Source organism: Hyposmocoma kahamanoa, unplaced genomic scaffold (assembly GCF_003589595.1).
Source record: "Hyposmocoma kahamanoa isolate Upper Pololo Valley unplaced genomic scaffold, ASM358959v1 95, whole genome shotgun sequence".
Classification (NCBI taxonomy): Eukaryota; Metazoa; Arthropoda; class Insecta; order Lepidoptera; family Cosmopterigidae; genus Hyposmocoma; species Hyposmocoma kahamanoa.
In genome coordinates, this window is record NW_020654972.1 from 5691317 (window position 1) to 5707076 (window position 15760).

General features: G+C 36.2%; 1 protein-coding gene across 7 annotated transcripts in view; it reads left to right on the top strand.

Moving 5' to 3' along the window:
* The window catches only part of LOC113238285 (apoptosis-stimulating of p53 protein 1), a 468812-nt gene that overhangs the window by 369717 nt on the left and 83335 nt on the right, over nucleotides 1–15760 (top strand). For all 7 annotated transcript variants that reach the window (XM_026475122.1, XM_026475123.1, XM_026475120.1 and 4 more), the window contains one exon: nucleotides 4124–4270. In XM_026475122.1, coding sequence (XP_026330907.1) covers nucleotides 4124–4270 — 147 coding nt within the window. The remainder of the gene's footprint in view (nucleotides 1–4123; nucleotides 4271–15760) is intronic.

A 15760-nucleotide genomic window follows, 5' to 3' on the forward strand; every position in this document is an offset into this window, starting at 1 on the left:
GTCGTTGTCTTTGAGGTCCCGGGTTCGATCCCCGGCCGGATCAGTATAGAAAACTAACTTTTCTATATTGTCCCGGGTCTGGGTATTTATGGTACCGTCGTTGTTTCCGATTTCCATAACACAAGTGCTTTAGCTACTTACTTTGGGATCAGGCCAATGTATGTGATGTTGTCTAATGTTTATTTATTTAATACAGATTATGTGGAGTGGAGTCATTTGCCTGTCATGTATAAAAAAAAAAAAAAAAATGGAAGGACAGCGTGTACATTAATGATGCCTTGATAACTTATCTATTCGCATTTTATCTTATCCCGGACAAGTTTCAATTGAATTCTTACCTAGAAAGAAAAATTGTTAAAGTTTCTCTTACGACGATATTGAGGTGAATTGGCAAAATCCGTTTTCGACTTTATGAGCTCACTTTATAGGAGAAGTTAGTCGTAATATTTTCGGAGATTTCATTCGGTTATGTTTGAAACAAATAGCTTTAATAAAACTTGTGTTAACATCGATCCTGACTGATCTACAAACTAGTCTCAAGTTCTGAAACATTATTTATTTATTTCAATATTTTATTTTTGATATTCATTTATTTTTATTATACACATGTTAATTTACTTTTTATGAAACCAGAAATATTATTATTTATTTATTCGTTTGCTACACATATATATTTAAAATGTTACATACACCCACCACACAGTAAGGGCATAAGAAATGATAATTCTTATGAGCTACAATTTAAATTAATAACACAATTTGTTTAAAAGTAAATAGACAGTTACATAAGTAAAGTAAATTGGTATTAATATTACTTAAGAGTTATCTTCAAAATATTTATTAACTGAGTAATAGCATTTTTAATAATGTAAGTATTTAAATGATCATTTTAAATTTGCAAAAGCACCAGACAAAAAACATCTTTTTAGTGATTGATCATTTTTCTCTGAGACATAAAATAAATTAAATCAATGTATATTTTAATATGTTCTGACCTAATATTCGATTTGTATAAATTAACTTTATTAGTTTCATGTTGAGCCTCAGAACTAAGACAAATGACATTAAAAAACCTGAAACCATGTTCGGAAACGAAGCAAATTCGCTTCTGGCTCTCACCGGCCGCTGCCGCGACACGCTCGTTGCGCTCGCTCGGCTCGTGCTGCTTTTTTATATATTAACCTTGAATGGAGGGCGCAACCAAGATTTGACCTGTATGAAAAAACAGGATCCAATATTGTTTTTGACTATCAAAAATGTTAATTTAGTATGTTTAAACATAATTATAGTGTTACGTTGAATGCAGTCATTTATAATTTATCTGCGAATCAACTAATATAGACGGTTAATATATATGTATATATAACAAACATAAAAAAACAATATCGTTTATTTAAAAAAGTGCACATTTACAATAAGATCAATTATGTATTTGAGGATCAAAATAATATTATCCCTTTTAATAATAATTTGAATTTATTACAAAATTATCACCGAAATTTAAAATTTTATTATCAACTTTCTTAATAGTTAGATCACAGAGTTACAGTGTGGAATTTGCTTGAACTTCGTCTAGCATATAGTACGTAGGGAAAACTTCGTCCTAGAACTCTACGTAAAGGCTTTACGGGTGTTTAAGAACCTAAACTAACAGCCTTGAGTTTGAACCGTGTTTGTTTTACTCTTTGAAGATAATTTTATGCAGTAGTGTTGAGTTTGCGCGCGCGTTGTAAATTTGGTAGATGAGACCTGGTGTATGACGACTTTATCTTTAAAGTACAAACTTTATCTTTAAAGTACAAGTGCCCGTCTTATTGGGCACAAGCAGTTTTGCGTATAAGGTGAAAGACAGAATTATATTCTTGCTATGAAAGTTTAGTGTGTTTTTTCTTACAATATCTTGATACATAGATCGCACTGTCTTTTTCCTTGCGCGATTATCCCCGCAACTGTGAAGTTACTGGTCGGTGGTGGATCCGAACGGGTCGCCACGGGCGAGCACGGGCGCACTCGGGCGGCCGTCTTTCGAACACGCGTTTCTAAGAAACGCGCGGTGCGGGTCTCGAAGCGGGACACGGGCCATGGAAAGCTGCCTTTATACGACGTACGAGCATGAAAACCCTTTCACATTAATAAATCCCGTCGTTTTTTATCATAGCGAAAAGAACAAGAACATTTCAATAACCTGAAAGTTTGAAACTAAAATGACTTTCTCGATGAATTTAAAATAAATCGAGAACCGTAAAGTTTGTGCTCCAATTTTACTATAACCATTTTAGTTTGAAAATTCATGTTACAATCGACCTATATTGAATAGTGTTCTAATTTAAAACATAATCTTCAGCGGTTGACCGCAAATGTTTTTTCATATCTCTTGAATTATTGTAATTCCTTACACAATCACCACTTTTAGGGAAAATACGAATACAATGTGTTGATTTGCATTCTCGCTATATTTACAGAGGTCATTCTATATCCGAAACTGAACATAAATCAAAAAAATAAATAGAAAAAAAAGTCGTAATTTACTATTTATTATTTCATTGCGATAAACAAATTTCATCCAAAGGTCATGATTTACATAGGACTTGCAAACATTTTGAACAATGACCTTAAATGCGCAGAAAGAAACGCATTTTAGATGTCTTTGGTGGTGGGGTGCAGGTAGCGAAGGCGAGGAAGTGTCGTATCGAGCGCGCGATTGGTAGATCAGTCGACCTTGCTTCCATGCTGCGTATACGTCACGCTGACATCCCACATATTTCTATTCTATGGTTTGGAATGTAAACAAGAGTTAGTAGTGCAAAAAAGAACCGCTACCAGGTTCAGTAGACCCTGTATGGTAATCCATCAAGTACAAGTGCGTGTCTATTCTTAAGGCCTGATGTGAAACGTTTGGTTTACGCGGAGGATACGAGTGTCGAAGTTTCTGCTTTCAAAGTTGTGCAGTGTAATGTTGAAACGAAACTCACGTGCGACTCTCTGCATGTGAAGCTGGGTACTTCTAGCAATAATTTCATGTAACCTAAAGTTGGTAAATACCAAATCTAAGTTACAAAAAACTTTTTTCTGTCAACTTTTCGAATTAATGTAAAGAAATAGTAAATTATAACAATACTAGTACATAATCATAATTAAAAAAATAGGTAAATAAGCGATCGAGAAAGATTACGTATCCCTCGGTGAAGCGGGTGGCGGGGTCACTGCCCTTGCGTGGTGCATACGACTTCGAGACAATTTTGCAAAACTTTACTAGATACAATTAGCCAGAATAGTTTTTAGATAATATATTTTTTTTATATTTTTAGATAATTTAGCATTATGTATATTATTAATTTCTTAAAAATGGCGAGAATGCAAATCAACACACTGTATTATAGCATCAATGACATTGTAATATTTTTTTTAAATAGCAGCGTCATTTTTTATCATATCTTTAAAAATCCCGTACAAAGTTATCCGCTTTTTCCAAAATTTACGCACCGTACATATTCTCAGAGGATTGCACAATGGAATGGATAAGGAGATCCCTGGTTCGATTCCCGTTAAGACCAGTTTGGGATATGAACTTTTTTAAATTGAATCTGCTTTGGGTGTTCTGGGTTTTTTATGATACCATGTGACGCGACAAACGTGGTAAGCGACACGCCTGTTACACGCGTGTGTGTTGTACACGCGTTGCATTCAACGCCAAGGACAAAGCTCTTTCTTCAAAGCTCTTTTCTTTCGCGATTTAAAGCTCTGAGTAGCAATGGCTACTCAGAGCTTTAAATCGCGAAGATCTGAAGGGCACTGCCACTGCACCCGTCACCATGAGACATACGTTGACAAGTCCCTGGAATTTCACGCGCACCGCCCTTCAAACCTGGAACGCAGTAATGCGCACAATAGAAATAAGTAAGGTGGTAGTCTAGTACTTCGCTGGACGAACTCTTTAACAAGGAGCTCTATTACTCCTGAAAATGATAAACAAACATGCTAACTAGCTCATGTTTTGATAATCCATATTGGCATATCGTCGTAGTCAAAATGGCGCTTTCGCCCCTTTTATAATATACCGACGATATTATTATATTCTATGAATACATTAGGTTCTAATCAACGTGTATTTAATTGTCCACAGTTGGGGGAAGGGGTGGAGCTGACGCTGGGCGAGCTGCGCGCGATGGCGCTTCGGCAGCAGCAGCAAATTGACACCCAGCACCAGCTGCTCTGTGCTAAGGAGCAGCGGCTGCGGTACCTGAAGCAGCAGGAAGCACGACAGCACCAGGTTTGTACATTTCGTATAGAGGTATATAGTCGTTTCCCTCAATTCAATTCAAGATGACCAATATTCTAATTCATTTCGCGATGAAGACGCACACGTCCGTCACACTAGGATTCATTGAAAACCAGCGTCTCAGCCCATTCTCGGCTGTGGCTTTAGCTGAATGGTATCCTTTTGCATACGCCACAGCCCACATGTCAGTATATTATTAAGTTATACAGAAGAATTTGTTGTTTAGTTTGAAACTAAACAACAAATTCTTCTGTATAACTATGCTGTTTTTTGTGTTACTTGTTTTTATTTATATTATTTATTATGTTTTTTTTTCTTATAATGTGGCATTGTAATAAATGGTTTCTATTTCAATCGTATAGCTTATATTTATCTTATTGCGTATTATTATTATTAAAAAAATGCGCTCCATCAGCACTTTACGACTTATTGTTGTAATTTAAATCAGTTCAAGATCAGCCATTTTAATCATTAGCACAGTATACTCATTTTAATCATCAATCTATCGAAACTTATCATTATCAGTAATCAAGCAACTAAATCTACTTATCAATTATCTAACTGTAACTTTAACTGCCTCCGTAGCCGAACGGTTACCATTGACTGCCACGCAGAGATCCCTGGTTCGATTCCCGGGCCGGGAGAAATATTTGTATGGCCTACATTTATTTGTCTCGTGAGTTTGGGTGTAATTTGTGGTTGTCTACGTATGTGTCAATAACATAGTTAAAATAGTTCAACATAGCACCGCACAAGAGAAACCTTGTGCGGTGCTATGTTGAGTGTGTGCGTTATCAATTATTAATTAATCAAATTATCATTTTATAAGATTACACATACATCGTACGGGCTGTTTCTCTCGTTCGTCTCCTAATACATTCTAGTATATTGAAAAATAAAAGTAATAAGTATTTTATTGGATATTATGAAAATAGTGTATAACAAAGAGCACACTCAGCTCGTGGCTTGGATCCTTGTTGTCATGAGTGTTATAAAGTGTGTTGTTTCGTGCGCTTACATAAAGCCATTAAACGTTTCGGAATGCAGGAATGCTCTTTAAGCGGATCATTCTAAACGCTGCCGTATTTATGACTAGGTTGAATTAATGAATGAAAACCACTCCGCGAATTTCATTACCATCTATTCGAAACCGAGTAAATACTAACTGTCTCCTTAATAAACTTTACGGACAGCCAAGAGAAAATAAACTTCAGAGCAAGCGAGTAAATTAAGTTGGTAGTCTGTAAATTATAGACAACGATTTATTATTCCTATAAATTACCGTTTGAAAACAAGATAGCCGCGATATTAAGAGGATAGGCCTGAGAGTATACTCCGTACAAACAAGATTTTGCAATAAATATATTAAGGCAGTATACAGTTAGCGATTTTTTCTAAAAGACAAATGTTTATTGAAATAGAAATAATTTATTGAAACGCCACATTATAAAAAACACACTAAGATTAAGAGAAGACGCTGGTTTTCAATGGGCCGTACTTTGTTTTTTCTTTGTGTTTAGATATCGTGCAATGAATTTGTTACAAAGTCTACACAACCAATACACGCCTTAATGCGCTCGCGCGAGCAGGAAAGTCGATTGACTACACTTAGACTAACGAATCTCATTCGCGAATTCAAGCAAATTTTGTATGGGAATGTTGATTAAAAAAAAAAATAATAAAAAGTGTTTATTTACGTTTTCTTAAACCTAGTTTACAGCAAGTTTGCAGGGGAACTCCTTTTAAGCAAACTAATTGCTTGTGCTAGGAGACCCCGCTATTCCTAGTTAGGGTACTATGGGACCAGGTAAGTTAGGTAAGCTTAGGTATTGACTGGTTGATTGAAGGTATATTCTGCGTTGCATATCATTATAGGGATAACGCGTTTATAGTCGTGTTATAATCGCTTCATTACATAGACTTCATTATCATAAAATAAAGAATGAAAAATGAGCTTAACTATCAAAGTGCTGGGAAAGTTTGATGGTGCCGAAGAAAGACTTTTGCGTTACCTGATTGTCACGATCGAACTTATGCTCGAATATATTCGAATTGCTATCTCGCAAATGCGATTCAATCGTATTGGAACCTGAATAACTACTCTTGAAAATACATTGTAATTGTAATGTGGTAGGAACCATTATATTAATCACAATACCTGTTCTAAAACAAGACGACGAAACGTATGTGGGGATCAAATTATTATTGTATTGAAAGTGCCTCGTAAATACGGTGCATAGCTTTCAGCGAATAAGGTTCCCGCACAATGGAGCAACGAAGAATCTTGGTAACCCGTATAAACTATGTTATTATTATTTACTTACATTATTACTAGCATCGCGCTATTACCTACACTTATCCTTAATTGTCTTCTATGAAAGTGAGACAAATATTGCACAACGCTATATACATTGCACCTGCTGTATAGCTGCTCTAATGTATTTTCTATAGCGCTCAAGCATGCTAAAAGTATTTGTTATTATTTCTATAAACAAGGAAATCCTTTATTAGAATAAATTTTGTAGTTCCCTAAAGAGACCCATAGATGGCATTGATCAATTTTACGCAAATACTGAATCGTAATGTTAAGATTTTCTCAGAAATTGTGACTACTTTGACCTAGTTTTGACAACGCTAGACAACGCAAATTTTAGGAGGCATCTGGTCCGGATTGAACATTAGAGGAAACTTAATGGAAACTTTATGGGAATTGCTACACGAAACTTATCTGATTATTGATTTCATACTTTTGCATTACAAATTGTTACCTTTAGAAATTGCATCCGCTGTTCACATATTGTACGGTAAGAGTGCATGGAACTGTATATCTGATGTCTTGATTTATATCAACGGATAATAATGTTTTTTTTTTGTATGTACGTTATGCGATTACTCTCTTATTATGGAAGGTTTTTGGAGGTACTGTCTACCTCAGTATTGATTCCATTTAAATTCGAAAATATTCCTGTAAGGATGTCAAACTAGGGGATGAAATTAGTTTCGCGCACTTTTCGGTAACCGATTTCAATAAAGCTTGGCAAATAAATGTAATTCTACAAACTTTTTAGGCGGTTTTTTTTTTTAAGTTTTTATGTTTCTCTAAAGAAATCCTTACGTATATCTAATTTTAATATCGGACATTTTCGTTAAATTGTTACGTAACATTGTTGTTATTTTTTATTTTTCTTTCTAACAAAAATAGAACATTGTTTAAATGATTTGGCTGTTGTTACGAAATAATATAATAATAACGCACACACTCATAGCCTCGCACTAGGGAAATACTTTATTGCATGTGCCAAAGACACACACATACACAACCACAAATTACTCCCAAACTCACGAGAGTAATAAATGTTGGCCATACAGTCACTTCTCCCGACGTAGTAGTCCAGTGTGGTCACCGTTCGGCCACGGAGGAAGTTAACTTAAATGTCTACTTCCATCGTTTTGAGTGAAGTGCTAGCTGTAAAGATAGTATTTTGTCACTGAAATCTAGAGACAAATCGATAATGAAGATTACGCCAATTTAATTTTTGGCCATTTTCTGTTTTTAATGTAAACAGCCTTATTTTATTTACTAATATTGTTCTCCCCAAATTTTGTAAAAAATATAAAAAACGAAAAACAAAATTAAAAAAAATTAATTTGGAGAAAAAAAATAAAGAAATAAAAAACAAAATAAAAACAGAGTTGACCAAAATATTGAGATGGCGTAGTGTTCATTGGATGTATCGAACAATATTCCAACTTAAAAAATTCACCGAGCGGCGGCGGCGCAGTTTGAGAGCGGGTAGTTTTCAATTGAGATGTCGATCTTCGTAGCAGTTAAGTAGTGCTCCTTGTGAAAGAGTTCGTCTAGGGAAGTACTGTCATCTTACCTATTTCTGCCGCAAGCTGTAATGTGAGCATTACTGCATGAAAAAAAGTCTGAGTGAAACCAATATTATACCAATATTCTCGTTTATAAATGAATAATTAACTATTATGTATAAATAAAAATGATCACATTGTTCGCAATAAGTCATCGACAAAAAAAATTCAAGGTGGCCGCCATGAACAATTGACTTTTCTCAATCTTCGCAACTGTCAATGTCAAAGTCAAAGTCAAAGATTATTTATTCCATAGGTAAAATAAATTTACACTTGAAAACGTCGCATTTAAGCTACTGCTCGTTCACTACGCTGACCTCTCTGAGAAGAACGAGCAAGAAACTCTAGGGATTGCTCTTTTCAAATAAACTTAAATACTATAGAATACACTTTGAATCAAATTTCTGTGGATTCTGGAGCCGTGTCGTCTTTCCATACATCTTTATTTAATACGTAGTCTTCAATTTTGTAATATGATTTTTCGATCAAAATATTTTTAATGTAGTTTTTTAAACTTAGAAAATGATAAACTTAATATATGCTCCGGAATCTTATTATAAAAACGTATACAGTTCCCCATAAAAGAGTTGTTTATCTTGGTTAAACTAAATGATGGTACGAGTGGTTTCTTCTGTGATATTTAAGAAGAAGCCTTGACGCGATCATACTAACTACCACATATAACTGAACTGGAGCAGTCAGTAACCCTCCTACCGAAACTCAACCTAGAAAAAATCTGTACTGAAATATAAATTCCAACTCACTCACTCATCTAGTCGACTCATCCATTCAGATATTTTTTTAAATTTTCAAATTGTGTTTTCTCAATCCCACAATCTTGAGTTACAACAGTATTTCGTTTCACGTGCTATATAATAGGTTGAATATGACGATGACAATTTAAACATTATATATTGTGAAAAACACACCATGCAAAAAAATGCTAAGGCAGGAACCACAGTCTTTTATTTGTTATTTTCGTTTGTGCAAAATGTGTATTGGAAAAGTATATGCAAACTCGTGACACGTAAACCCTCGCTTGTGACTGGGACTTAAGTGCCAACTTGTTTGCACTACCTTTCCATCCTAGTAAGGCAATGTTCTATTTATTAACCGACTTCAAAAAAAGGAGGAGGTTCTCAATTCGACTGTATGTTTTTTTTGTTTGTATGTTACGCGATAACTCCGGTATTTGTGAACCGATTTTCATGATTCTATTTTTGTTGGAAAAAGGATACCTCCTTAGTGGTTCCATTTAATTTTGAAGAAAATCATCCACCTCTACGGGTGGTTGTTCACGCATGAAGATTCATTTCTATAAATAGCGCCTAAATTTTATTATAAGCAGCAATTATTTTAATGGTTAATTTTGCTATTCTCCAATTCAAGGCGTTTTTCTCTCTCAATATACTTTGAGTAGTGTGAACCGATTTTTATTATCTCCTGTGTCAAGTCCTGTATAAGGGCGAACTAGGGGATGAATTCGGGTTTGCTCACTTTCCGGTAACCGATTTGAATAAAACTTGGTAATTATGTGTAATTCCACGTACTTTTGAGATCGGTTTTTTTAGTACTCCGTACTGAGATTATAGTATTAAAGTTTGTAGTTTCTGTTAGGGGAAACTTACTTAACACTTTTCTTTTTAATCTTTATAGAGTATGGGCTGGGCACTGGTGTGGGACGCCACGTGTACCGATCGATACACTTGCCCCATCCCATCTCCAGCACACTTTTAAAGAATTTAACGAAGACTTTTAAAGAATTTAACTTTGTCTTTCGTATGCGAATTCTATCAGTAAAATCACAAAAATCTACCACCTATGTGAGATATCCCTAATTAGTGATAATGATACCTAAGAGTGGTTACACATGGCGACTTTTAGCAGCGATGCAAACGCGATTGCATCGCTACACTTGCGATTTATAGGCGATTGCATCGATGCAAATGCGCGCCTGCATCGATACAAACGCGCGACTGCATCGATACAAACACACGTTTCTATCGATGCAGTCGCGCGCTTGATTTGCGTTCGCATCGCAGCTTAAAATCGCGCGCATGTCTAAAGGTAGACGATTAGCGACTGCATCGCGTTTGCATCGCTGTTAAAAGTCTCCGTGTGTAATCTCTCTAAATCACAAACGAGCTTCGGAATCGGATGTCAGTACATTATTATATTGTACATAGTATCTTGTTTCTTCAATGGCCGGAAGCCATAGCGATGATTGAGTTTCGGATATACAATAACAATACATACATCTTTTACAAACAACAAATACGTACTATTCGAGGATCGGCAATCACATGGAAAACTTATTTTTACAAAATACGATTAAACTTAGTAATCGCTAAATTCATACGACAAACACAGTTAATAGGATTATTTGAAATAAAGCAATTCCAAGTTAGTACTAACTAAACTATGTCCTGTATGTCATGACCTCTTACAGTTACAATTCAATTTGTTTTGATAAACAATAGGATAATAATAGGAAGTTATTTTGCATTCCAAAACATCGTACTAATCTCATATTGCACTGTCCACTCTCTCGGATGTATACACTTTAATGCAATGCTACAACAAGCGGATTTGGCAACTATGTGTGTGAACTATACTAATAGTTGTAGATTCTCTTTTCTCGCTTAGTAGTATTTGTTATAGAATGTTATCATTATGTAAAAAAAAATACACAGATTATTGTGCATGCGGTGTTCGCCTCTAAGTAATGGAGCAATTGTATTTATATGTTTTGTATATGTTATTGTAAAGTATATTGTACTCATTATTGGTGATGCAAAAATAAATAAATAAAAATATTTACAAACTTTTTACCCTTTTTGACAAAACCTTCAGTAGTAGTAGAGCTCCCTGTGAAAGAGTAGGTGGAGAAAAGTAATGCCATATTATCTATTTCTGTCGCCAATCAATAATACGAGCATTACTGCGTTTAGCTGTTGAAGGGTTTTGATGAAATTACAGGCACTTGGGAGTTGTGTCTCAGTGTGATTATTGCAGTAGTAGTGCCTCTTTAGATTTTTGTACACTGTGTTTGTGGCACTGCATATTTTACGAGAAAGCGTATTCCTTATTACCCGGTCATGTATATCATAAAAACCTTGCCTAAAGAAAGAAAAAAATAATTTACCATGGCCTGACCTATAAGTGAGATGTAGTGCTCAGCGTTATATGTTACTGTTTTGTAAGTTATGTGTCAGAGACCTTCTTGCGTTGGTTGTAGTAAAAACTGCTGCTATTTGGGCACAGCTGCGTATCGACAGGCTTTGCAAATAATCCCTCGTCGTGTACTTAACAGAATGTTGGCCGACCCTACATCAATAGCGCTGTATGCTATACCTACTATGCGTTAAAACATAAATAGATGTTTAGAAATTGTCTACTTACTGACTATTTTAGAACTGCCGAACGGTTATTACATTGGTACCACGCAGAGGTCCTGTGTTCGAATCGCAGGCCGAGATAAATATTTGTATGGCCTACGTTTAATTCTCTCGTGAGTTTCGATGTAATTTGTGGTTGTTTGTCTATGTGTGTGTCCATGGCACCCGCAATACAGAGATTCCCTAGTGCGGGGCTATGAGTGTGTGTGTGTTAGATTTTTAGAAGATATTACAATAGTTCAAGTAATGCTCTAGAAGAATGATTACTGACAAATGACAAAAAATAAAAAATAAATAGTTATTTAAAACTATAACCTATAATTACTAAAGGTGGAAGAAAACATTTTGAGAAAATGTGCTCACATCTGTAATCCAAAATAAATATGTGTGTGAAGTTACCAATCCGCATTAGATCTTTAGATCCGCGTGGAAACGTAGCTGGGGCCCTCTCATCGTGAGAGGAGGCCTTACCCAGAATATAGGGTAATAATTATTACTACAATTACAATTTTTTTCTTCTAAATATTCACAGTCATTGCCAGTTACACATTGGGAATATAGAACAAAACACAATACAAAAATTCCAAGTTTTCAGAGGGAGGTATTATCAGCTCTATGTGTATTACTTCCAAGAACTTTAAGTATACTTATGTAAGCATACTCCGCTTATTTCGATCTTTGTTAATTTAGTAATCTTATAAAAAATATGAATTATCACCATTAACATCAACCCATTTATACGTCCCATTGCTGGGTACGGATCGCTTCTCAGACGAGGATTTAGGCCATAGTCCGCCACACTGGCGCAATGCGAGTTGGGGACTCCATACGTTTTCCGAGGGTTGTATACCTTCTTCGACGTGCAGGTTTCATCAAGTTTTCTTTCATCGAAAAGCTTATATTAAATTTCACACATAAATTCCAAAAACTCGGAGGAACTAGCCTGGATTTGAACCCACTGCCTCGTTGTGAGAGACAGAGCGCGAGACATTGCTATTCTCTCATAGAGATCTTGCACTTTATGTCTCTCTCGCGCAAGTCGTGACTTCTCTTGCTAGCTCTACAGTAGGCTACTACGGCTTACGGCTTTCCTATGTACTGATTTTCATTTGTCATATATAAATTTTGTTTTGTTCAAGAAGCTGGCATATTCCCTTGGGAATAAACCCTCTCATAAATAAAGAATAAAAATATACCCTCGTTCCAGCCGCGAATCTAATAACACCACAATGTTTGCCTTGTGACTCTTATTATCACTGGTACACTGTATAATACTTACTGTGGGAGCGTAGCCGTGGTTTAACGTCGTACTATTTAATATTTAAACGAGGAATATAATCATAATTAACAATTTACTGTGCGCGTTCAGCTAGAAGATTTGTCCAGAACAACCGCAATGTTCCTTAGACAACAATCCTCTTCTTTTTTATCTAATTCTAAATACAAAATCACATTCTCATTTTTTTAGACAGTTCTAAATATAAAATAATAATATAATCTATCCAGTCTGCTCTACGGTACCTACTAGTGTTGTATAGAAGAGAGTTTAAGAGATCGTCTAGTGAAGTACTGCCACGTAACCTATTTCGCCGCCAAGCAGTACTGCGACCATTACTGCGTTCTTACCCTTCACATTGCTTGTGAAGGGTAAGGCTGCTAGTGAAATTACACGCATATGAGACTTGTCAACTTATGTCTCAGAGTGACGGGCGCAGTAAACGCATTCTATAAGTTCTTTTAGTATACGATCTCTCAAAGTCCTTGCTTTGGAGCCTTTTAGAATCTGTAAGTAGTTTTAGTGGTTTTAGCGAGATCGTATCAGTAATGAGGATATCCGCAAGGGAGCTAGCGTAATCGACATACCCTAAGTTGCAAAACTTAAGTGGCAATGGCAGGGAAAATTGCTTGCAGAACAGATGGCCGATGGGGCCGAAGAGTTCTCGAGTGGCGACCGCGAACCGGTAGACGCGGCGTAGGCAGACCACCTACAAGGTGGACCGATGATCTGGTGAAGGCTGCGGGAATCCGCTGTAAGCGACGCAGGGCAAATCGTTGTGGCCTTCCTTGGAGGAGGCCTAAGTTCAGTAGTGGACGTCTTTTGGCTGAAATGATGATGATGATGAAGTAGTTTTAGTAGCAGTAGAGCTCCTTGTGAAAGAGTTCGTCCAGGGAAGTACGCTTACCTATTTCTGCCGCCAAGCACTAATGTCAGCATTACTGTGTTCGGTTTTGAAGGGTGAGGGTGCTGGTGAAATTACAGGCACATGAGACTTGTCAATTTACGTCTTAGGGTGACGGGTGCAGTGGCAGTGGCAGTGCAGACTTTTGCAATTTAAAGCTCTGAGTGGCACTGCAACTGTTTTGGACAGGCATTGACATCATAACCTTGGACAGGCATGTAGCTTACAATCAGGCGCACGACTTCATCGTGCCGTCACTTCATATTATAAAAATTAAAAAAGCATTACCTTATATGCAATAAGAATACAAGGATTAATTGTGTTGTATTGTATCGCACATAAGGACAATATACAAAGACAAAGAACAAGTCGCTGACGGGACAATTCAGGTATTTATTACAAAACTACAACTAAGTTCTTTAATAAACGAGATACTTATACGTGTGTCTAATTAAGTACGTTGTAAGGAAAATGTTACAGAGATACATGTAAAAACAAATAGAAAAAGAAGTTTGTTAATATGAATAATAATTGTTTTTGAAATGAAGCAAGTATAAAACTTAAGGGTATAGATATTACGAGGGAGTATACCTGGTAATTGGAAGCGTCGAGTTTCGCGTCACATCATAGAAAGCAATATTGACAATGTGGAAGAACTATGGGTGGTAGTCCAACCAGGTTGGATGTTCAGGATTGTGTCCTAGAGTCAATTCCGTTGCTCTGGTACTTATTATAATCAGGGTTCGAAATTATTTATCTGATAATTGTCTATAGTTTCTTTTTGATTTTTGTCTAAAAATGACATGAATAAACAAATAAGCACGAATAAACATCTTTGGGAAATCTACTTTTTGTTTGTGGCTTTTGTAAATTTATATTCGTCTGTAACATAAACGCACAGTACCTAGCTAGATAGGTAGCATTTTGCTGCACCCATTAATTTTATAATTCTAAAGGTATAAATTATCAGTGATAAGTATCGTGATAATTATCAGTGATAATTGTCTTACAGTCCTGTATTCCCTCCTCCCTACTTTGAGATCGGGTAAGGGCGCGTTCCCATTATGCCGTGACGACCGTCGCGTCTAACCTGGGGGTCTACTCTCGATCTCCGTCCGACATCCGTCCGACACAATTATTGCCAAATAAGCAATACTTGACCAAATGAAAAGACGCGTGATGCGAATGAAGCTTCATTCTTGATACTTGTCTTTTAATTTTGTCGAATATTACTTATTTGACAGTAATTGTTTCGGACGGAGATCGAGAGTAGACCCCTGTTCCCACATCACGACTATCTGCCGTGACTGTATCGTGGACATGTATTTTATCGATGAACGTCTGTTGTGTCTGGCGTCCCCACTAGACCGTGACGACAATTTATCGGTTCACGACAGCCGCCTTGTCGTTTGCACGACAGAATCGTATGAAGTTGCAATTATCTGTAGTCACAGTTTTATCGTGACGTTTTATTTATTGTCTGACGACGGTCGTTCTAGCTTTCTCATTGTCACAACAGGCTGTCATCGTAACGACAAAAAAATCGTGAACGACAGTTAATCGTATGGTACTGTATGTGAACAACTTCATTTAAATATACAAGTCGCGACACTTAATCTGCACAACGTCTGTCAATGTCTGTCGTCACGACATAATGGAAACGCGTTCTATGTTGATGTGGTTCCCTGGCACATTACTATTTTTATATAGTGGAGATAAGGGCATATGAACGAATTTAAATAAAATTAGTCAGTTTAGGACTATTATGTTGTGTTGTCTCCGTGTAAGGTTTTAATAATTCCAATATTTAACCAGACTATTAATGGCGTAAGTTTGCTCTTTCCCAGACTTACAAGAGTTTATACATACGAACAATAAGTTTCCGGAACTGGCCATAAACAATATTTAAAAAGTAATTACAAAGTTTGAAAATGGAACTCTTTGGGTGTAGAATACAGTTTGTTTCATCTGACATCCACTTGTTTTTACATTGTGGCGTCATTTTAGAAACTGGTTGTCTACAACACCAT